The sequence below is a fragment of the Triturus cristatus genome, chromosome 10 (assembly GCF_964204655.1).
Source record: "Triturus cristatus chromosome 10, aTriCri1.1, whole genome shotgun sequence".
NCBI classification, from domain to species: Eukaryota; Metazoa; Chordata; class Amphibia; order Caudata; family Salamandridae; genus Triturus; species Triturus cristatus.
The window spans coordinates 1,192,751,612-1,192,774,153 of NC_140593.1; the positions used below are offsets into that span (position 1 = coordinate 1,192,751,612).

At 42.7% G+C, this 22,542-nt stretch overlaps 2 protein-coding genes across 3 annotated transcripts in view; one reads left to right on the top strand and one right to left on the bottom strand.

Annotated features, from left to right (window-relative positions):
- Positions 1 to 4,335, bottom strand: part of TIMM17B (translocase of inner mitochondrial membrane 17B) — a 37,293-nt gene extending 32,958 nt beyond the window's left edge. Inside the window, exon 1 of the mRNA XM_085629610.1 lies at positions 3,739 to 4,335. Within this exon, the coding sequence (XP_085485736.1) occupies positions 3,739 to 3,764 (26 nt within the window). The 5' untranslated portion in view covers positions 3,765 to 4,335. The remainder of the gene's footprint in view (positions 1 to 3,738) is intronic.
- PQBP1 (polyglutamine binding protein 1) lies at positions 4,266 to 22,282 on the top strand. Of its 2 annotated transcripts, none has more exons than XM_085629607.1 (7): positions 4,266 to 4,402; positions 11,324 to 11,402; positions 13,375 to 13,486; positions 14,536 to 14,651; positions 16,029 to 16,487; positions 19,751 to 19,811; positions 20,757 to 22,282. In XM_085629607.1, exons 2-7 carry the CDS (start codon positions 11,336 to 11,338, stop codon positions 20,914 to 20,916), a joined length of 975 nt encoding a protein of 324 aa, XP_085485733.1. In that variant the 5' UTR covers positions 4,266 to 4,402; positions 11,324 to 11,335; the 3' UTR covers positions 20,917 to 22,282. The 2 variants fall into 2 exon arrangements, with proteins under 2 accessions (XP_085485733.1, XP_085485734.1); XM_085629608.1 differs by lacking the exon at positions 4,266 to 4,402 and adding an exon at positions 6,708 to 6,752.
- Positions 22,283 to 22,542: the final 260 nt, after the last annotated feature.

Sequence of the window (22,542 nt, forward strand, 5' to 3'; positions counted from 1 at the left end):
TGTTTTGCAAAGGTGAAAGATAGCTGTGCCAATGATAGCAATGAGGGGTAGTTCTGCTACGGCAGATGATAGATAGCAATGCTTCCTAGACCATGTGAGAGGCTCAGTAATGAATGACTACTGTCAGCAGTAAGGGAAATTGTGGCCCCTTGCCCCAGTCTCTGTATGAGTAATAGTTCATTTCCTGTCCATGTTCTGGTGCATTCTCTCACCTCTGCCCAGGGAGTTTTGATGAACGGACAGGCTCTGAACTTTCAGTTCAGTTTTCAATAAATTCACCTGCAGCTAAAGAAAGGCTACCTGCCCCCCACTCACTTATTGATATATTTAACTGTAGAACGCAGAGTTCGAGAGAGTGGATATGAGGAAAAGCTAAAGGAAGGCAGTTGCTCATTTCCCTATAGCAGGCTTGTCCAACAAGTACCTCGGGAGCTACTAGTAGCACGCCAGCTACCTAGTAAGTAGCTCTCCTATGTGCATCCCATCCTACTAAATTAGAACCTTTTGCTTGGTTGAATTAATGTATGTATGCCAAAACTTTATATTCAAGTCAAAAATGTGTGTATTTCAGAACTCATAAGCTGTTTGGAGAAAAATGGCTGAATTTCCAAAATATATTGAAAGCTGATTTTGAGTGATAAATCATGTAACAAGACTGATTACTAATATTATTACTTTCGTGCTAGGAGCATTGCAGCTATGGCTGTTATGTATTACCCATATAAAAGCATTACAAATTGACAAAGCGTTTTTCACATTACAGCTGGCAACCACGCTGATGTATTGAGGTGATTACTGCCGGTAATCTTGTATATGGTGGCCACTGATGTCATCTTGTCTGGTCACTGTGACAACACTAATAATATTAGTAGCTCACAATGATTTTCATTGAATGTAAGTAGCTCATATTACACAAAAGGTTGGAGATCCCTGCCATACAGTGTATGGGCCTCGCAGAGGATATTGACACGGGATACAGGTTTCTAAACGACGAGCCCTAGCACTCCCCGTTACCAGCTCAAGCTGAAATGGTGAACTCTATCCCGAACAGTAGTGCCTGGCGGCAACTAGGGTACAGTAATTCTAAGAATTAAGAAAAACTCCAACTTTTAAGCAATAGGGGAAACATTGTAGTTCAAGTCGCAAAAAGTGCACAATTTTCACATTCTGTTTAGTTATAGCTATAGTATTTCCTGCATTCACCTCACTTTTTTGTAAGCACTCCCAATTGTTGCACATTAAATGTAAAATGCAGAAGAAATAGATTTTTTAATCAAGTTGCATTATTATAGATCGAACGATTTATAGAAGTTCATCAATGAAACAGAGGGGACCTCTTTATTTAATTGTAAATAAAACTTGAAAATTCACTTTTCAAGCACGTTCAAATATTTCATAAAAGCAACAAGATAAAAATGCACATGGTCCAAGTTCAAAGCATGGCAATAAAACAAAATATGTTCAACGGTCTTTGGCAATAAGCAACATTGCCTGCAGCAGCCAGTAGCGAGCACATAACCATGCTAGTTCCACATCAAATCAAACAGTAAGCTTAGGCAATTAGCTCAGATCATATAATGTGTCAAACAGGGAGGCTGGGATTCGATCTTCAGTTTGATGGGTATTAAGTGGTTAATATAGTTGATAGTCCATATATATTTTCCCTTTTAAAATTAGCACTACTCAGAGCTGCTGGTCCGTGTCCTTCATACGAGAGGCAAATTATGATGGCCTTCAACATGAAGCTGAAAGTCTAACCTATTTAATTTCCTGTTCATGCAACTTTACCCGGTGTCCTGCGTATACAAAAGAGAGTACTAAATGAGAGAGGAAGACTGGGCATACCTGTAGTGCAGTGATACTCAAAACACGGTCCGGGGGGTGCATGTGGCCCGTGTGACCTTTACATGCGGCCCCCTGATTAACAGGAGCACTGGGCTGCTGTTCACTCGATTCAGCACTAACATTAAAAAGATGTTATACAGGGACGCCTGTATTTAAAGGTTAATTTAAGTTAAAGTAACTAGGTTGTCCTGGACCACTCAACTCTTTTCAAAGGCATCATGCAGCAAAAGTGCTAAATTACAATAAGGTCTCTTCAAAATTCAAAAATTGTATTTCATTACCATGCAGAACCATTTCACATTAGTATATCACATTATTTAAGTGATAGTTTTCAAATATGAATTTAGAAATATTTATTCCCCCACACACACACAAACACACTAACAGCTCTGCCAATAGTGAACAAAGAGACAAGCCAGTTGTTATGTGCACCCTTTGGGTGGCCGGGGTTGCTATTATACACAAACATTACAGCTTACTAGATTAAACACAGGAGGTTTTGTACAGCGCGCATCCTAGAATCATATTTCGAGGTCCTCTTATATGTGATAAAAGAAAATGCAAGGAAAGTGAAATGAAACAATTGCCTAGGATCACACATTTTGGTAAAATGGGGAAGCTGGGATTAATCCCAGGTGTTCTTGTTTTACATTGTGCAATCAGCCACTAAATGTACCTGCTTTGCTTTCCCCATACCCACCTTACAGCATGCCCAACCCCGGATCGCCACCCTGCTGGCATAGACACAACCCTCAGTCACATCACAGACCAAATTCTGCGACCCTTGGGAAAATGTTTTCAAGTACCCATGCTGTAATGTATATGGAGACCAGAGTACCTGAAGGATATGGAAAGCACAGAACGTACACCAGAGACAAATGAGTGGGAATTGAGAAGGATGAAACAGATTGGGTTCTCGGAAAGAACGGGGAGGAGGGAGAAGAGGGCTCAAGAGCAGGTATGGAAAATAAACAGAATGCTTAGGAGCCATAAATCCTTGGAGTATTGCAAACCCTGGTGCCGTTGTAATACTTGCTGTGCCAAAGAAGTGCTGAAAGAGGGCCATCCTGCCAAGGGCAATGCGACAATAAGATTACCGGATCTATGACATTTACTTGGTCAGGGTGAACTAGTTAAAGGAATGTCTGATCATTTATGTTGTGGTGATTGAAATTCTGTCTCGATGACATTTAGAAAGGGAACCTATACTGTTCCATGTCACTGGGACACAATTTTTAAGCCGTGAGCATTCATTTTACAAGCCACTGGTATTACAACAAAAGTGAAACTACAGCTCGACTTCCATACCACATGCTACTGGTCTGGTTGAAAATGGCACATTCAAAGGGCATGAAAAAAAACTGACACCCGGCTTTGTCCTAAAAGTACCAGTCTAACATGGATTAGCACAGACCCTTAGGCAGAGACTATTAGGAGTGATAAATGTAGGTTTGCGGGAAGACTCCACGAGGAGAAAAGATCTGAATTGTACATAGTGATAGAATATTCAGGTGTCTCAGCTACAGTTATGGTCCATTCTCACTTGTAGACCAGCAAGAATTATTAATAGGTAGGACAGTGTAGAAGAAAAGTATTAGTACTCCAGGGGAATATTTCATTGTAGTCATATCCACGACTGAGGAACAGAGTCCATCGCTTCATTTTGGGAGAGAGACATAGCCCCCCACACTCTCACAATGTTAGGTTCCACACTTGTCCCCTTGGTGAAGGGTATATTCCACTATCGTCTAGGTAAGGGCAGCAGTTATAGTACACCCCCACTGTGAGGAAGAACTTCACTAAGCGCCTCTCCCCGCAGAGAAAGGTGCGTACCCTCGAAATGTGGACTTACAGCCCCTGCCTCCCTCCATTCCCCTCAACACTGATAGTTACCAGGGCTCTCTGGCATATTCCTCCATCTCCTGCTCCCATCAGCCTTCTCTGAAACAGGACAGAAAACCTTGACCCCGCGTGTCACCTCCTTTGCGGTGTGACGTTGTAACAGCTCTTGTCACGTGCACATGTAGAAACTAAAGCGTATACAACTCCACGGTGGACATTTTTAAACGGTAGTTGATAGCAAGAACGTTACACGTTTTAAGAGATAAATGGCAAATTACGTTTGGGCATTGCGCTCGCGAACAGAAGCGACGGCCTCAAATGCAGAATATACAACGGCAATTCTACATGACTGGTGGGTTTCTACCGCTCGTGTCTTCGAGCACTGTGTCCCAATCCAAGATGGCCACTTCGCCTAGAGTCGGTTACGATGAGTAGTTCAGAAGTCCCATTTCCATGTTTACTAGAAAATCGGTGCCGTCTGAGTAACCTGAGCTCCCATAGGTATCCATATTTTAAGGGGTCCGGCACCCGGTAAATGGGGACCTAACTTCTCTGGTTACAAGGCCTGTCACGCTCCAGGTCAGTTAGTGCAACGAAGAGGCCTCAGAGCGAGGCTAGGAACGCACCGCCATTGAAAGTGAGAGAGGCGTGTAGTCCGGAAGGGGCGGAGCTAAAAGGATTCCTCCTAGTCGCCTGGAAGAGTGCCTGAGGAGAGGTGCGTGTGGATGGGGGTTGTTGGGGTTAAATATGTTTATGGAGCGGTAAAAAGAGGCTGGGATAAAACCCGAGCTTAGTCAAATCCGAGTAGACGCTGGAGCGCAGCCTCTTCTCTCCTGAAACTGAGTTGCTTTCGAGGTAGAGTTGGCAACTATCAGTCAGTTCATCCCCATTTGCAGGGTGTCATCTACTCATTGGACTCGCTTGCACACCTCAAATAATCAAAATGACCCCTTACACCTACACAGGAGCATCTCCCTGTAAAATGCGTATTCTCCAGTGATATCAACGGCATAACACCCCAAACTGCTCAATGTCACCCTCGTCGCAGATTCAGCATGTTTCTTGTGTAGTTCAGCTTGACCTCCCTGCAAACTATCAACACCCTCAAAATGTGCACTTCCATTGACTTTTGTGGAATCACACTGAAACAACCCCCACTTCACCTCTAAGGCTCTAGAGAGGGTGGTGCACTTGAGGGGAAGCCAGGGCAGAAATATACCTGGAACGTGAGCATGGGTGGCTAAAACTGAATTCAGAACAGCTTGTGCATCCCTCTGTCTAGGACCTAGGTGCTTTGCAATAGCTACAGTGTAGTCCTTGGCTGCACACAATGTCATAGATACCATAAATTGTTGGAGCTGGACTAGGCTGGCGGCTGCAGGGAATTGTAATTTCAACCAGATGGGAGTTTAAACTTTGGGGGAAAAGAGGGTTTTAGCTGCTGTGATTCAGGCAGAGCAGGTGTTGAAACTACTACAAACAAGGGGAAGTTGTGACTGGAGCCAGATTGATGTTTACTTGGAGCAGAGCATAATTATAGTCGATGCTTGTTTTCAAAACAAAGTGGGAGCCAAAGAGGCGATATTTGGAGCATGAGTGAAGTTGGTCGGAAATAAAGGTTACCTGTATGTAACTGGTCATTATCCCTACGTCCCTTGTTGCAATCCCAGTTATTACAAAAAGCTATACTAAGGCCAACCTGGCCATATAGATGCATTAAAACATTAGACATGTATATTATCCAGAGGGAACACCTTCAATTAGTGATTAGATATGTTAATTTTAACTTGAAACCGCCACTTTCAAGATCTTTAAGCAACTGAAAGATTTTTAGCCCCAAAATTCTCAATTCTGTAGTGCTTTACACAGATGTCATCAAAACCTAACATATTAGTGCAACAGACCTCTGTCAATGGAAGCCCCCGAACTTCGGTCCAGGATGCTGCAACTCTTCTAGTGGATCTGCCCTGTCCCCTCTGAAATCCGGATTACTGCTAAAGTATAAGCATTAATAAATAGGGCAACGAATCCAGCGACTTATGGATATATTGGACGCTTTATGTCCCTGGTTAGGCCTGCCAAAATTAACAAACAAATTGTAATACCTCCTGAAAGTCTGTGAACTTTCCAGATAAACGGATACAGCAAGTATCACATCCAATAAATAACAAGAAAAAAATTCTCTAGAAGATTGTTATAATGTAGAAAACGTTATCTGTTGTTTCCTATGCACCCTGGAGTTCACCTTTGAAAGAGAGTCAGATTTGAAAATAAAACCAACACCTAACATAGTTAAACATTGGAGATTGCATAATAAAAACCCCAATTTTTCTGGCAGATATAATAGTCACTAGAAATTCCACATTCCTAAACAAGTATATCAAATCTATAGAGGAAAGATTCTTAAAAGATACTCCCTGGAAATAATGTAATACTATCAGGAGATTCCAAGGAATAACCACAGGATGGACCCCTGGTCTCAAGACAGAGAAGGTGCTCAGTAACCACCATACTAGATCCTCGTCAATTCTGCCCCTAAAGCTTTGGAGCGCCTTAATCCCTGCAGAATGAGCTCCCAAGAGATAGCCTTCTTTTTATTGTATACTTCCGATATCCATCCTGAAGAAATTGTAGTATAGAAACAACATCATCTTCTGTTGGAGATAGGAACCGGACTGAACACCAAGATCAAAAAGTTCGTCCAAGGCTTATTGTGATCCTTGAGAGTGGAAGGTTGCCTAAAACCTTTAATATGTGTAGCTAAGTGCCTTGGTATCTTTACTCTGCAACCCATTCCTTTCAACCTCCAGACTGGGAGAAAGTTTGATATCGGAAGACATCTAGGTGCATTAAGAGGAGACAGTGAGAGGTGCATTTTCCAGAGAGGAGCTATAGACATGCTCTTCACAGCTATCGCTCGCCTTTGTCGAAACAATCCCTTGCTTTGCAGACTACAGTATACCCCCACAAGCTTCATGCAAAATGATTTCTGTATGCATTGCATTTCCCATTTATAGATTATTTAAGGATCACCGCATGGGATAACATTTATCCAAGTATAACAGGTATGTTAACAGTGTTAAGAGTATGCTCCTCTTTGGCTTGGCTTTGCTCTGGGTTTACTTTTGTTTGTGTTTGGTTCTACGTTTCTGAATGTCTTTTAGCAACGTTAAGAGTCACAGTGAGTGTATTGAATCTGTGATTAACCAGCTCCTGAAGGGCTTCTGTAGAGTGTGAATACTGTTTATTTTCCGTTCTGAAGTGCTATGATCTGGATGTTTTAGGGACGGGACATAGGGGCAGGTTGGCTAACTTGGATTGGTTTCAGGTTAGGGTGGTGTGCGATTGAAGTTGATAAATAGAGGCATACGGGGCCTGATATGATTTGCTTACCCCTTTTGTGGTTTTATGTTGTATAAATGGACATGATAATCATGTAAGCAGGTTGACCATAGGGCTGCTCAAGAAGATGCATGGACACCAGTTCAATAAATGTAGGTTCGTGTGGACTGATGCTTTCTGGTTTTGAGGTGGGGGCTGTCGTGTGATTGGGCCCACCCATCTTTGGCTCCTCTCCTAGAACTAGCTGGGAGGGAGCATTATTAGTGGCTAGGGTTTTATGTTAATTGGCCGCACTCTGCTGTGGACTGAGGCCAGAGATTAGTTTTGCACAGGTTTCAGGTTTTCTTTATTGCTATAGTTATGTGAAAAGAAGAAATAACGACACCTATTCAAGACATAGATAGATAAGAAAAACATTGGTAGCTTTTTATAACAAGCATTGGCATAGCCAATATGTCTCGCTTTTGGGACCTTATAAGTGAATAGCTATGCAACACTTGTTTAATTGATGGATATTGTGCTGGATAACTAAACATTTATAATGTCTGAAAGGCGAGACCTATTGGCTATGCACTGGGGGGCCTTTTAAGTGTTTATGTAGAGCTATTGACTTTGCCAATGTTTCTAAGCTGTGCTGTAGAGAAGTATGGCTGCTGTGCAGCATGCTGAGAAGTTGTAATTAAAATGTGTAAGAAGAACTGAGTGATGCTGTGGTGTCGTTGAGTGATGCTGTGGTGTCGTTGAGTGATGCTGTGGTGTCGTTGAGTGATGCTGTGGTGTCGTTGAGTGATGCTGTGCTGGCATTGAGTGATGCTGTGCTGGCGTTGAGTGATGCTGTGCTGGCCCTGAGTGATGCTTGCATGCATGGTTCATGTTACAGGAATTTTTCTTGCAGTAGTCTATTATTCATTTGTGAAGGAAGATAGCAGGCTGCAGGTTTCCGGGAGCAGCAAAGAAGATTGTTAAATAATTTAATTAATTTACTTCATCTTGAAAGATTCCTTACATCCAATTTGGAGAAGCACAGTGACAAGGCCTTTAGACAAGAACGGACTTCTGTCATCATATACATTGGTTTCAAAAGGAGCCTCCTGTGGGCACTGAGCGATACACAGAAACATAAAAGACGAAGCCAAGTTTCTCGCCTGTAGTTACAGAGTCTGCAGGCTCCTTCCTTTCCCAGACCAGCCCATGAGTTGAACTCCGCCATAGGGAGACCTAATAGGCGCATGTAAAGAATGTCTCTACAGCTAAGCAAATTGATAGTCTCTGTGAGAGTGGGTTGCAGCCTCCCAGGTACATAGAAATTATTCTAAGGGGCTAAAATGTTGGTGGATTTTAGAGAGCGAAAGTCCTGTTTGTAGGAGGTGATTTGCAGCTGTTTGTCTGTGGCTTTTTTTTCAGAATGTGTAGTGAATAGTGTTCAACTCTATGGCTGCTTAATATTTGCATAGAATTTATTGTGTCTTGGACTTGCCGGTGCCATGGGTTTCCAGGGGTCTCAAATATCTCTTTAAGACTGGCTTTTAGCGAGTTGGGTGGAGCTCTCAAAACTCTGATATAGAATATTAAAATATCGGCCTCACAGCATTTGCTTGGCTAAGTCAAGTTTTGCACAGGACAGCAGAACATCACAACTAGTGAGAAGTTGTGCATTTCTTTTTTTTTTTTGTAACTTTTAATTTATTGGTTTTAAGTACAGCCAAACACACATGATTGGACGACAAGTTCAAGATATTAAACATATTAATTGAGCAGACATTGGTTTACATTGTACCACAGACCGCACTCTCCCGTTCCGCATGTCTATGCATCTCTATTTCAACAGAAGGTAACACACATGGATCCCTCTATATTTATTCCATTGCAACCACTTTCTATCCCATTTCTTGGGGAACCCCGAGCCTTAAAAACCTCAGTTTCAGCCAGCATGCATCTATCCATTTCTTTTGCCCATGGGGTAACGAGCAGAGGGTTCGCTCCCCCCCAACCCTTCGCCAGCTCTCGTTTCACTAATGTGTACCCCAGTGTTGTGAATTGCTGTTCGACTTCCGTGAGGCCAGTCCCCTCCCAAATGTTCAACAGACCCAGTTGTGGCTTCAATACTATTTCCTTTCTCAAGGCCGCCTGCATGTGTTCTGAGGCTCCCTCCCATAGGGCACATATGTTTGGGCAGCTCCACAGCGTATGATAAAATGTGGCCTGTTTTCTGCATCCCCTCAGACAAAGATCATCAGCTCTAGCTCCTATTTTCACCAACACTTTCCCTGTTATGTATGATCGGTGGAGTATCTTCATCTGTATCAGCCTGAATCTGAGAGTGATGGCCGCTTCTCGGTGGGACATAAGAGCCGTTTGCCAATCCTCGTGGAATATCGGACCTAAGTCGTCCTGCCACTGCTCACTGAGCTTTGGAAAGGTGTCTGGTAGGTTATTAATCAACTTCTTGTATGTTAGAGATATTGCCTTTGAAGTGAGAGGCCCATCTAGTAAACGGTCCTCCAGTGGTGACGACTCTGGTAATTCTTTGAGAGACGGAAAAGCCGCCCGTATCGCGTGCCTAATCTGTAAGTACCTGTATATTTCTCCTTGAGCCAAATAGTATTGCTTTTGAAGGTCACCGAATGTTAGTACAGCTCCCTTCTTCACCAGGTCTTTCACCGCGGAGATACCTATGAGGTCCCACTTGTCAAACCCGGGCCGATGGCACAACATACCCAGTTTCTGGGTGTACCATAGCGGTGTCGCCTGTGAGAGGACTCCCGCCCACCCCAACCGGGAATTGACTATGCCCCATATCTCTAATGTATGCTGGGTAGGTCCAAAAAATCTCCTCTTATGTTTCCTATCACTGGTGTACAGGGCCCCCAGATACCCGTAGCGATCAGTTTGGTAACGATCAAGAGCATACGCTGGGTCGTCAGGGGGTGATACATCCAGTGATTAACCGTCACCAGTTGCGCCGCCCAGTAATAAAACTGCAGGTCAGGGAGTGAGGTTGTGCATTTCTGCACTAGATCACTTGTCTACCAATCCCCTGCTTTGGGCCAGTTCATCAGTGTTGTTCTTATGCTGATCAGTCATTTTGCTGTAGCAACAACAGTTGCTGGTATCAGCCGGAAAATACTCTACAACCTTAGATACAATCAAAAAGAAAACTGGATTGTCAGTGCATCGTTGTTGATTTTTGAGTAATTTGCTATTTGATATACCATGTAAGCATTGAAGTGAAGGAAAGTTCAGAAGAGACTCCAATTAGTCATTCTAACTTACTGTACCAGTGTGCCACCAAGCTTGTAATTTATTTCAAAAGTTCTGACAACCTCTTAAAATTTGGAAAGTGTTCTCTGGATGTTACGAAATTTGTGAGAAAAGTCATGCAGTTTTGCACGTCTTTTAATGTACACTGGTAGAGATATGCATGCGTCAAGGTGACGGCATAGAAGAGGTACAGATGTCAGGATTGAGGTGACCTGGCAGAGAGCTGTGCACAGTCTGGTACTGGAGTAGCATGATGCAAACACAAAATATGCAAACATTTATAAATCCACAAAGACCTAATATTTAGAACATTACAGCACCGGACCATAAGTACATGTCTGGTATCAAAACAAACCAAACCCACCCCCTTATATGTATAATCTTACTAAGTTTGCAAAGAAAGCAAAATTACAAAGTTAAACAATTAGCTGAAGAAGTCCAGCTTTGGACGAAACGCGTTGGCTGCTTGAGTGTCATATATATATAAGGAACATTTGAATCTACGTTTAAAATAAAAAGATTGACACAAGAATCGGAAATCAGTTGTTTTTTTTTAGGCTGTTGACCTTGACTTATTAAGTGTTATTTGGTGCACCTTACTGTATGTTTTTGCTTATGTAGGCCCTCTTTTTGGACAACACCTTGACAGCAGGTGTTGATAATGTGTGCACATTCCTTGAATATTTTTTATTTTTCCTAGATTTGGGATATACAGAAAAAGGTGCAGGTTGAGCATGGGGTCCGCTGTCATATGTATGTTTGGAGTAGCAGGATGCTTCATGTATGCCCTGGGGTGCATTGGCAGGGCCATATGTGGGTCTTAGCACTTGGACAGCAGAATCAGTACATATTAGGGTTGTGGTGCATTGGCACCAAGATCTGTGGGCCTCTGTACTATAATAGGGAAATGTCTCTAGACAAGCAATGAGGATCACTGGCGTGGGTGTTGGTATGGAGAGTGCATTGGCGTTGTTATGTTATTTCACTGTAAATTGATTGCCTGCACAGCATACCCATCTTTCTCTCTCCCCAGCCCTGACTCAGGATGCCTCTCCCACTGGCCCTTCAGGCCCGTCTGGCGAAGCGTGGGATTCTGAAACATGTTGATGCTGGTGAGTACTCTTTACAAGAGTCTGAAGGAAGTTTTTTAATGCTGTTCTTAAACAAAAATCAGCATATGGCATGCTGTTTGTTTTTCTTAGTGATATTATTGGATTGCACCATAGAAACCTGTAGGTGGTGTAAGGTGGCCTCCATGTCTTTTAATTTTGCATATGTTAGGTCAAAGCCTGGTGAAAGTAAGGACCCCTTCCGATGGCAACCCCCATAGCATCTATCCAGGGGCCTCTCACTCTCCTGGATGGGAAGATTATTGCAGCCATAAAAGGAGATTTGGATATGCTGATGGTCTCTGGTGAAAGGAGGAAATACCTGGGAGATGTAGCAGGATTTTGAAAGAGATTGAGGAGAACAGTGGTTTAAAGTTTAAAATTAAGATTTTACCAGGCGCAAGACTTCAAATGATACTAGCCTTTTTTCTCTCCCTAAAATCGGGAACAGATTCTCAACAAACTGGGAGTTAATGGAGGGTTGCTCTCAAAGTAGTAATAAGGGTCAATATACAGAGACCAACTGCCCCTTCCTCAACCCAGCTCTACCCGCACCACTCTACTGATAGCCGCTAATATGACATCCGTGTACCTAGCCACAAGACTGTCTGCCTTTGCAGCTGTCTGAAGTCAACAGAACCTACAAGTTTAGAAATAAATAGGGTTTCCTGTGCCCAAGTCACTACGGAGAATATACTGAAAGCATCAGACATACCGATGTTGTAAACGGAATAACGGAAAGCTTATTTGATATGCTAGTCGGAACAAAAATTGAATGGAGAATGCAAATTCACTGATATGTCAAAATATGTCTTTCACAGTACAACTAACAAAGTAGGCTCCAAAAACAGAAATAACATGAGTGATCCCATACTAGCGGAAGAAAAAAATTACGGTAGAATAATTAATTACTTTCAAAATTGGCCACCTCAGTGGCCAAACAGTGAATATATATATATCTGATACGTTTGCAGGCAAGTGACTAGTGAATCCGTAATTATTTATTCTTACGACGTGGAGCACCTCTTGTAATCCCTCATACTACTTTTATTTTTTGAAATCTTTTTTTGGTTGATTGATAGTGGAATCATATTTACTTTTATTAATAAACTAGGGTGGCGAAGTGAGCTAAAGAACGATGATGGATTTAAACAAGATCTGTGACTGGGGGTGAGTGCCCAAAAAGTTTCAGCACTTCATCCATCATCTCCTTGTGTTTGCCCTAAGTTGGCAGGGTACGCCCAGACGTGGGTCCTTGCTCACTGTGCCACTGGATTTAAGCTAGCCTGGCTGATGAGGAGTGTTACCCTGAAACCAGTCCCCGTATGCTTGTTTGCGGTCCAGGGAAGACCTGGCTTGGCATTTCGGGCTGGACTGTTCCCATGAGGCACAGGGTCAAGACTGATTTGCATATGGCTGGGTCTGAACTGGGGTGGCGAAGTGAGCTAAATAAAGATGATGGATTCAACCCAGATCTGTGACTGGCGGTGAGTGTCTAAAATGTTTCAGCACTCCATCCATCATCTCATTGGGTTTGCTTTAACAGTCCTTGTTCACATTCCATATTTTTTTTAACTTTTAATTGATAGAGAGAGGAATAATCAGTATTTGCATTTAAGTGTTGTGTAAAATGGCTAAATATCAACATAGGACAATCTTTTTGTTTGTTATTAAATCAATAATAGAAACACGAGCTGCTTTTTAAACCCTGTAAAAATAATTTAATCCAAACTTCAGGATAAAATGCTCTTTCAAGAATCCTTAGCTGGTAGAGAAAGTGACTTTTCCAAAATAGTAGTCTTAGTGATACAGCCTCAGAAGTCCACATTGTAAATATTTATAGTCTGGATGATGATGCACTATAGAACGTTCAGTGTGTTTTTATTTATAAAACATTTGCTGTGGTGCATCTTTTTCCCACGTCTGCATGAAGGAGTGAGTCGAGTCTCATATTTTTTTCCAATTTGTCCTTTAGAGCCCGAAGAGGAGATCATAGCGGAGGATTATGATGAAGACCATGTTGATTATGAAGCTACCCGAGTGGAGAACCTGCCACCAAACTGGTACAAGGTCTTAGATCCTGCCTGGTGAGCACTTACCTACCAATGACTATGCAGCGCGTTACTCAAGTGTCAAATGAGTGTCTTTGGACTTTCCAAGGTTGCTTTTTCTGGCATAACATGGACTATCTAGAACTTAAGACAGTGTCATGTTAGCCCAGAGAATCCTAGATTGTAAACTTGGAATAAAATGTGTCCTCGAAAATCATGACCCCTTTAACGTTTTGAAATGTCCTCATAGTAAAAGACACAGGGCACCATTGAACAGCAAGTGAGGAAATTAAGTTGAGCATACTTCCTTGTCTTTGAAGCAGCACAAAAAGATGATGAATGGAATGCTGGACATTGTCAGACATTCACCCCAGTACAGAGATCTGGGCCTAAATCCATTGATATTTTGCACACAATGCCATTCCAGTTTAGACCCAGCCATATTCAAATCATTCTCAACTGTGCTCCCCATGGGAACAGTCCAGCCTAAACTGCCAGGTTAGGTCCTCCCTGGACCTACAACAAGCATCCTGGGACCTGTTCTGGGGTATCATCCCCCATCAGCCAGGCTAGCTTGAATCCAGTGGCATAGGGTAAAGATTGATTTGCATATGGCTGGGTCCAAACTGTGTTGGCATGGTGAGCAAAAAAACAATAGATTTATCCCAGATCTGTGACTGAGGGTGAATGTTTGACAATGTTCAGAATTCCGCCCATCATCAGTTTATGTTGCTCATTGTCTTTGAAGACCTTTTTTGGCTAGCCTCTTTGCTTTACCATTTATTTCATGCCTGTTTATTTTGGTGTTCTGAGTTTATTTTTTAGTATTGTAGGGTACCCATATACCTTGAAACTATGAGCTCGTTAGGAATTTTTAGATAAATTCCATCATGGCTGGCTGAAACCACTATGATTGCTATATAAAGTTGCGTTTAAAAATCTGGACATATTGTGCCTTTGCTATTTATTCCTGATGTGACTGCAAATCTTGTTCTATAAAGCGCAGCGTCATAGAATGTATAAGCATTGGCTTTGGGGAGAGAAGGCGGAATGGAATCTCACTCTTTCTTTATTTCTTCTGTCAGCGGACTTCCGTATTACTGGAATGTGGAGACTGACCTGGTCTCATGGCTGTCACCCAACGACCCAAGTGCTGTTATCACAAAGCCGGTTATAGCCAAACCAGCAAAAAAATTCAAAGGTGAGAACCGTGCAAGCTAATGTACAATTTGAGGGTGCCTATTCCTCAGTGCGGCCACAATGAAGTCAAGCTTGTTTGTAGGAAACATGAACTGGGTAATTCATCTTAGGGGGGCTCATCCCTCATTTATAAGAATACCCATTTTAAATACATAGAACTTCCTGAATGAGTCACCAGGCGTCTTCCCCTTTGTATTTGTGAATAAATACAGCAGATTTATACCTGATTTCTCCAGGCTCTGGTTTTGTTTTCTTAAACTTTGTGGAATCGACCTAAAAACAGGTGCTAAAGCAGGTGTTCTCCAAGCGCAAGTTCAAAGAATCCAAAGCAAATATTTTAAACAATGCTTATCAGATTATAACTAAATCAGATTAAATACACAATTTGTTATCCTAGTGCAGAATGTGCTTGCATTAATGTGCCAACAAGATGGCTCAGTGAGTTGGCGCTCAACACTGTCAGAGCTGCAGATCTCACGTTCGTATCTCAGCAAGACTAGCTCAGCCTCCGTGCTTTCAAGTGTGGTAAACTGAGTGCCATTAATTTGGGTAATAGTAAGGCCTTTTACAGCACTTAGCAATGGTGGAAGTATGAATTGAAACACTGAATAAAGACCATTGAGGGCCATGAAATCTGCGACTGTCATTGCAGATATTATGTCGCTCCTTCCCACATACTCTGGGATTAAACATGGACAACCGCTTATCATTGTCCAGTGTTAGAGGAAAAGATTGACTGCAGCAGGGTAAAGGCAATATGGTTTAAAGCATATAGTTTTACAGCCTTTACAGATTCAGCACAATCTGCAGGCACATAGTGTTAAGATCCGTAGAGAGAGGGGTGATCAGTGGGTTTAAGGGTTTTTGTTGCTCTTATTTACAACATATTTTTCTGTGGGAGTGTTTTGTGAACTGGAATTAAATGACTTCATTGCTATTGACTTAGTTATCCGTGCAGAGGCTGACCTGGTAACTTTATGGTAATTGTAGCAGTTTCACAATGTTTCGGGCTGGGGGTGCTGCCTGTTATTAACTCTTATCAGTGCTTGGCAGTGTCACTGGTCTGCCATTGCCTCTCATAGGGTGGTACATGGTGTCAATGGTCTGTTTTGGAGCTGATATGTTACTTTCAGTAACAAGTATGCTTCAGTACCTAACAGAGATGGTCATGGGATAATGGAGGGATCGAGAAAGAGAACCTGCTAGAACACATGTTGGGATGCATGGCCCTACAAGCCATCCCGAAGAGTTTGGGTCATGCAAATCATTTGATCTTTTCTGATTGGTTGCCAGTTGGCTTCCACCCGAGTAGAAAGTTGCAAATAGCATGAAAAAAGTGAACTCCATGTTTCTTTTGTAACTTTTGTCTTCCCATCAGCGGCAGAGTCAGACGAGGAGCAGGAAAATCCCCTCGAGAAAGAGGAGCTAAGCGAAGTAAGAGAGTGGAGCGAAGTGAGAGAACGGACTGAAGAGCGGGAGCGAAGGGATGTCAGAGAGCGGGGTGACGTACGAGAGTGGGGTGATGTACGAGAACGCAACGACGTACGAGAACGCAACGACCTACGAGAACGCAACGACCTACGAGAACGCAGCGACGTACGAGAACGGAGCGACGTACGAGAACGGAGCGACGTACGAGAACGGAACGACGTACGAGAGCGGAGCGATGTGCGAGAACGGGGTGACGTACGAGAACGGGGTGAAGTGCGAGAGCGCAGCGATGTACGAGAACGGGGCGATCTTCGAGAGCGAGGTGACGTAAGGGATCGGAGTGACATCCGAGATCGGCGATTTCATCGGCGAGAGGACTCCTCACAATATTCCAAAGGGAGAAAAGGTAAACATCACAACCCTCGGCTAATCTTTCTCCGCCATCCTTTCTGCTTGGGGCTTGGTATCTTCTTACCTCATTTTTCTCACCTTCCACGTTAGTGGCCATATCTTAGTCTGGCTTCCCCCTCACATCACCTGCTGGGTTTACTGTCTTACCCGACCATTAGCTTCAACTAGGATAGTGGGTCCTTGCATTTTTTTCCCCCTCTGCTTGCTTATATTGATGTTAGTGGGCTAACTTATAATGGACCCTTTGAATGGCTTAATAATTAAAACCCAGCTATTCTATTTTGCCTTTTTAGAAGATTTCTGGAAATTCCTCGTTTACTTTACCCAATGTCTTCTGTAACTCTTTGAATTTCCCAATTACCCCCACCCCCCCCTTATTTTCCTTTTTATGTACGTTACTCTGCTTCTCTAACGTACTTCAAATCACAAATTTTAATTTATTATGATATGGAACGGAGGTCCACATGACATATGACAATGATAAGAACAATACTAGATAATACAGTAAAAAATATTGATTCTCCAGCCTGTTACATGAAACACTTTAAGAGCTCAACCTACCGACTTCCAACAATGCATAATTTTCTGACCTTTAAAAAGTGCCAATATGCATAGTGCCACAGAAAATTTACAAAAATGTCATACTAGAGTCTTATAAATGCAATCATAAAAAGTGACATCATGCGTAATAAAACATAGAATATTGCAAGCATGCATAATGCCACAAAGGCATTCAATTGTGTACTCTAATCCCATAAATGCAACCTTTAAGAAGTAGCATAGTGCATAACGCAACATAAAGTATGCTAATATTAACAAACCTTAAAAAAGACATGCAACAATAACCTGAAACAATGATTTACCGTACCTGTTATATGCACCAGACTTCTCTCTGCGGTTTTTCTAGATATTTACCAGATATATCCCCCATTGTCCCTCACCAGTTGTTGTCTTCCCTCGGACAGTTCTGTTCACTCCCCTGTGCTACTTTAGCAGTCGTGTCCTGCCTGTCTGCTAGCTTAGCAGTTGTCTCATCCACTCTATTACTACATATCAGTTATGTACCCTCCCTCCTGTAACACCTTCCTTGTTAAATACCTTTTATGACAAGTTATGTATTATCTTATCCTCCACTCCCTCACCTGATATGTCTCTCCATCTCTGCCTCCAGTTTTGCCACCCCATTCCTTGGTTACCTTCTTAGTCATGTACCTTTTCTTGCAAGCTATCTACCCTTTCTCTCTAGTTATGCTCCTTCTTTTCCTACCTTACTAGTTGTGTACCATACTGCTCTCTGCTGTCTTACCTTGTATTTTGCAAATATGTCCCCCTTAACCGCCTTACTACATATTTAGTAGCTGTCACCCGTTGATATCTCATCAGATATCTCCTCTCCCAGCCGCATTAGCAGTCAGTACTCTCTTCTCTCTTTTTTGTTTTTGTTTTATATATCGCAAACTAGACCCGAAGATATCAGGTATCGGAGCACTTTACATGAGCACCAGTTTTGTTACACAAGAACACATTAATTTGTGTTAGGCACAGGGAGATGAAGCGATTTGCCCACAATCACAGGATGTCATTGCCGAGACTCTGAGTTCCCCATCTTCGAGGTCGACAGCTCTAGCCATAAGGCTACACACATCTCTCTTAACTTTTTAAAATACACCCTTTTATTGATTTTCACATCAAAAGCCTATGGATAACACACATGGAAATGCAGCATTCAAGTAAACACAAATCAACCAATTATGTGCGCAAACACAGTCCTCTCCTCTCTGTTAATTAAGTAGTTATGTCCCTGTGCCTCTGATACCTTAGTAGCTAGGCCTCCTTTGTTATCTTAGCCACTCTTTAGCAGGCATATCCCATCTCCTTTGCTGCTTTAGATCTTGTGTACGTACAGTAACCTCTGCGGTATTACCAGTAATGTCCCCTTCCTCCTCCGTTACCTCTTTTAATGCACCATGTATTTGAATGCATGTTTAAATTTCCTATTTGTTGTTCCTGGCTTGTCTCTCCGGTACCAGATGAATTTCAGTCCTTTGAGCCAAGTAACTTCTCCCGTTTCACAATATTATCTTGACTATAATCCGAAGATAATTGCACACGGCTATGTTACCTTCAACTTCTTTCCCAGTGTTCATCTTTCATTCATTGTACATATCTTTTTATTTCTTGGGATGGGGAGAATTTGAAATGGCTTATTCACAAAAATAGAAACTTCTTGTGTAGCAAACCTATTCTAATGTAGTAAACATATGCTCAGTCCTGCACATTCCAGCATATACATTTATCGCAAGCAACAATGGTTCACACATTTTCGTGTTAGGAATGTAAGATTTGCTTAATAACAGAAACATTTCAACGTATTCAGTTTTAAGGTATTTAAGTATCCATGTGTTAACATGATGACTGCATTTGTGTTTGGTGTATGTATTATATTTGTCAGGTGTCTTTGAAAACTTAATAGCAAAAAGCCTAAAAGTGCAGTGAAGTGACAGCAGTGACTACCAACATCACTTGTCCCACTAGCTAATCTCACCCAAGAAGCTAAAACATTTACCTGATAGGTGGGATAATTACAACAATAATTTTACTATCATACCCACACACATTTTAACCATATACAGAATAACCTTGCTGCTGGGAATACCCATAATATTTACAGTTGCCCATCCATCCTCTCATTTCTTTTGCATAGAAACTATGCGTTAAGGCCTTACTATGTAGCCTGGCCTCCACCATTCTGCCTTTTGCAGAGTGGCCTGCATGCCTCCATTTTAGCCATTGTCACAAAAATTGCTTCTCTGTACTAGAAAAATACAGCCTATTGCTGAAAACTAGGGGTCTTTTATTTTTTGTCCCCTCCTACTCTTAATGTGCCTTTTGCTGTTAGAGTCACAGCTTTGTCTCTGCTACCATGACTCGATTGCTGAGTTTTTTTTAGCTAAGCAGACATATTCATTCACAGTAGATAACGTCCATCGCCTCCAGCATGGGAGAATAAGGACTATCAAGCATTGCTCCATGGACCCCTATTAACCGGTCATACACCTCCCTTACATGGCTAAGCAGGCTGCTCTCCTCACTTCTACACCACTCTGAATTGTGCATCCAAGAGAGTTAACTGTGTGAATCTGCCGTGGCTGTGGCTACTGCTCGCATCAGTACTTGGCACAAAGAGATAGATGTTTGTTCAAAATCATCCATCTCATCAGTTGAAATTGCTATGTTTTTATTGTGTGGATTTCGTAGGAAGCAAGAAGGACGATGAGGTGGATCCCATGGACCCGAGCGCCTACTCCGATGCTCCTCGGTAAGTAGATTGGTGCAGAGATGCTACAAGATTCCCCCCAGTATGAACAGGATAGGTCATGGGACTGGCATCGGAAAGCCGGCTGTTTGCTCTGTCGCTCACCGGTCTTCGGGTAACAGTGGCCGAGTTGGATAGAACCACTCCCCTAATGGGGGCCGAGTACAGAGAGCTGGATGCCCCAGTAGAATGGGTCATTTACAGGGCCTTCCTGCTTCAGGGCCCAGTGGGCACATCACCAAGAAGGCTTCAGCTAATGTACAAGGCATATCTGCTCTGGGACACTGGTTCAATAGACACCTTCCCCCCCCCCCCCCCCCTCCCCTCCAAGGAATCTTGATTAGTGACAGGGGTGTACAGAGCCTTTGCTCTAATGACTTAGCTTCACTGGTTTGGATGACCCTGCCGTTAGAGGGGATGTGAGCCTCAGTTGATGGACAAGGGGGTAATAAGTCATTTTCCTTCTCCATCAAATGTGTTTGGGTGGCCGGCTGGGCTGACACAGGGATACCAAGCCTTACCCTGTAGGGAGCTTGATTCAGTAAGGCTCAGTATGGCAAGGGAATACAGAGCCCTCTTCGTCCAAGGCCAGAAGACGGGATCAGTGGGTAGCTTGGTGGAAGAATGCACATTCAGCTAGCCCACCCATGTGTCTGTTTCAATGGGATACCCATGGTCCGCCCAGTGCTGAATATATGTCAACAAGAGTGCACGCAGCAGCAGTCTAGCAGCGCGTTTCTTCCATGTCAGATACCTGTGATGTGTATGCCCTGTGACACCAAGGAGACTTGGGCATCACTGACATAGGGTGGCTTCGGGCTGATGCTTAAAGGGTTAAAGTGGATATGCACATACTGCGCTTCATGGTAGTCTGTATGATACTACCAAAATGGCTGCATCAGATGGTTGCTCGTATTTTACGATTCTTTCTGCTTTGTTTTTATCCAGCGGCAGTTGGTCCACTGGTCTGCCGAAGAGGAACGAAGCTAAAACTGGGGCAGATACCACAGCTGCTGGGCCCCTCTTCCAGCAGCGCCCATACCCGAGCCCTGGGGCAGTTCTACGCGCCAACGCTGAGGCCTCAAGGGCCAAACAGTTGCAAGAGTAACAGCCACGCTCCAGACTACCCATCCGTGTATATTGTCCTTTTTTCATTACAGACTTTTTATTGAAAATAATTATTATTATTACGGAAACTTACAAGGAAGCACAAAGTAAAGAGTTTATTGATTGTTATGCCCGGGGATTATGGCCTGTTTTGTGGCTCTTACCATTGCTTGTTCCTCACCACAAGCATGGGGTTCCATTCGTTATTTTAAGATCTTGGATGTTATTTAACTCCTAAATGTTGTACATTCCCTGTGGATTCCTGTAAGGATTCACAAGCCACGCTTTTGTTGTTTTGGTCTTGTGTTGAGGGAGAGTCGTAAAGGTTTGACCCATCCCAAGGTTCCCTACAGTTTTCATGTCCATTAGGTTTCTCCTTTGACCCCAGGAGAATTAGAACATAATTATCTAAATCTCGGTGTAAAAAAGGATCTCAAGACCTAAAGATAGTTGCAACTCTTGTTCCCCTTGTTTAGTGATAAATGTGCTTTTTTAATGCAGGTTTACAATGATTCCACCGTTTCTCCTTCGTAGAATCCTCTGACGAGTTCTGTTGCTCCTGTGGGCGCCCTCAGCCTAAAGAAACGCACTGCCGAGCTGATGGTGCAGGCCTGATGTAATGTGCGGATTCAAACAGCATCCAGTCAGTTTAGTGCTACCTCCATTTTTCAAATGCAGCCATTTTTCTAAGTATCCTGATAGCACAGAACCAGGCATCACTACTAAGTGGGAGAGGTACCTTTCAATAAGGATGGAACAAGGGAGGCGGTGAAAATAAGACCATGATCATTCATATCACAGCGAGCTTCCTTTCTAAATATATAGAAGTGCAGAAAAAATGGAGAGTGCTGTTTCATTACCCCTACTCTACTGCGTATAGGGTTTAAACACACATTTGGTGGTCTTTTCTGCAGATTTCTTAGGAATTCACTTTGTGTTATCATTTTTCTCACCTGCAAAAGTTAGAAAAATTGGCCTACAGTTTTCCCCGATTTCTTATCAAATTTAGATCACCTCCTAAAAGTACATACAAGCAGAAGGGCCTTGGTGGACCATATGTCATATGAAGTTCTGAGTTTCAGTGGCACATACCAGGGTTCACTAGTTTCACCTGCTTGCACCACCACTGCTAGAATTAGCCATAGTGCAGATAGGAAGGTTAATCCCTGCGCAATGACGATGCAAACCTAATTCCTTGCTATGATCTATAGCTAAAGAAAACATTTCCTTGGAAGTCCTTAAACTAAAGTGAGTTTACCTTTAAAACTGACTGTTTAAAGCTGTTAGACAAATTTCATGCTGTGTGTTTTTTCCATAGTGTAAATATCCTGAGTGTCTGTAAATAAAACACTAGTTTTTTAATTCAAGCATACGCCATTTGCCTTTGTTTATTGTATTTTTGAGTCTTAGAGCAGTTCCTTTTTGGCATAAGGATGGGGTGTTTTGAGGCCAATTAGTGCCTTATCTTCCCTATTCTTAGCTACCAGAACTCTGAGGGGGACTAGATATGGTCCTCTTGGGTAAACATTTATTGCAAATGGAGAAAGGACTTGAGCACCACAATCAAACCTGAACTGAAAATCGCAGTCGGAGTGTTTTGTGACTCCATTTCTTGTTAAATTGCTTA

Coding starts and splice junctions, on each gene's coding strand:
- PQBP1 (XM_085629607.1), top strand. CDS start 11,336: ATGCCTCTCCCACTGGCCCTTCAGGCCCGTCTGGCGAAGCGTGGGATT. Junction 14,652..16,028: donor ACCAGCAAAAAAATTCAAAG/GTGAGAACCGTG, acceptor TCTTCCCATCAG/CGGCAGAGTCAGACGAGGAG. Junction 19,812..20,756: donor GCCTACTCCGATGCTCCTCG/GTAAGTAGATTG, acceptor GTTTTTATCCAG/CGGCAGTTGGTCCACTGGTC.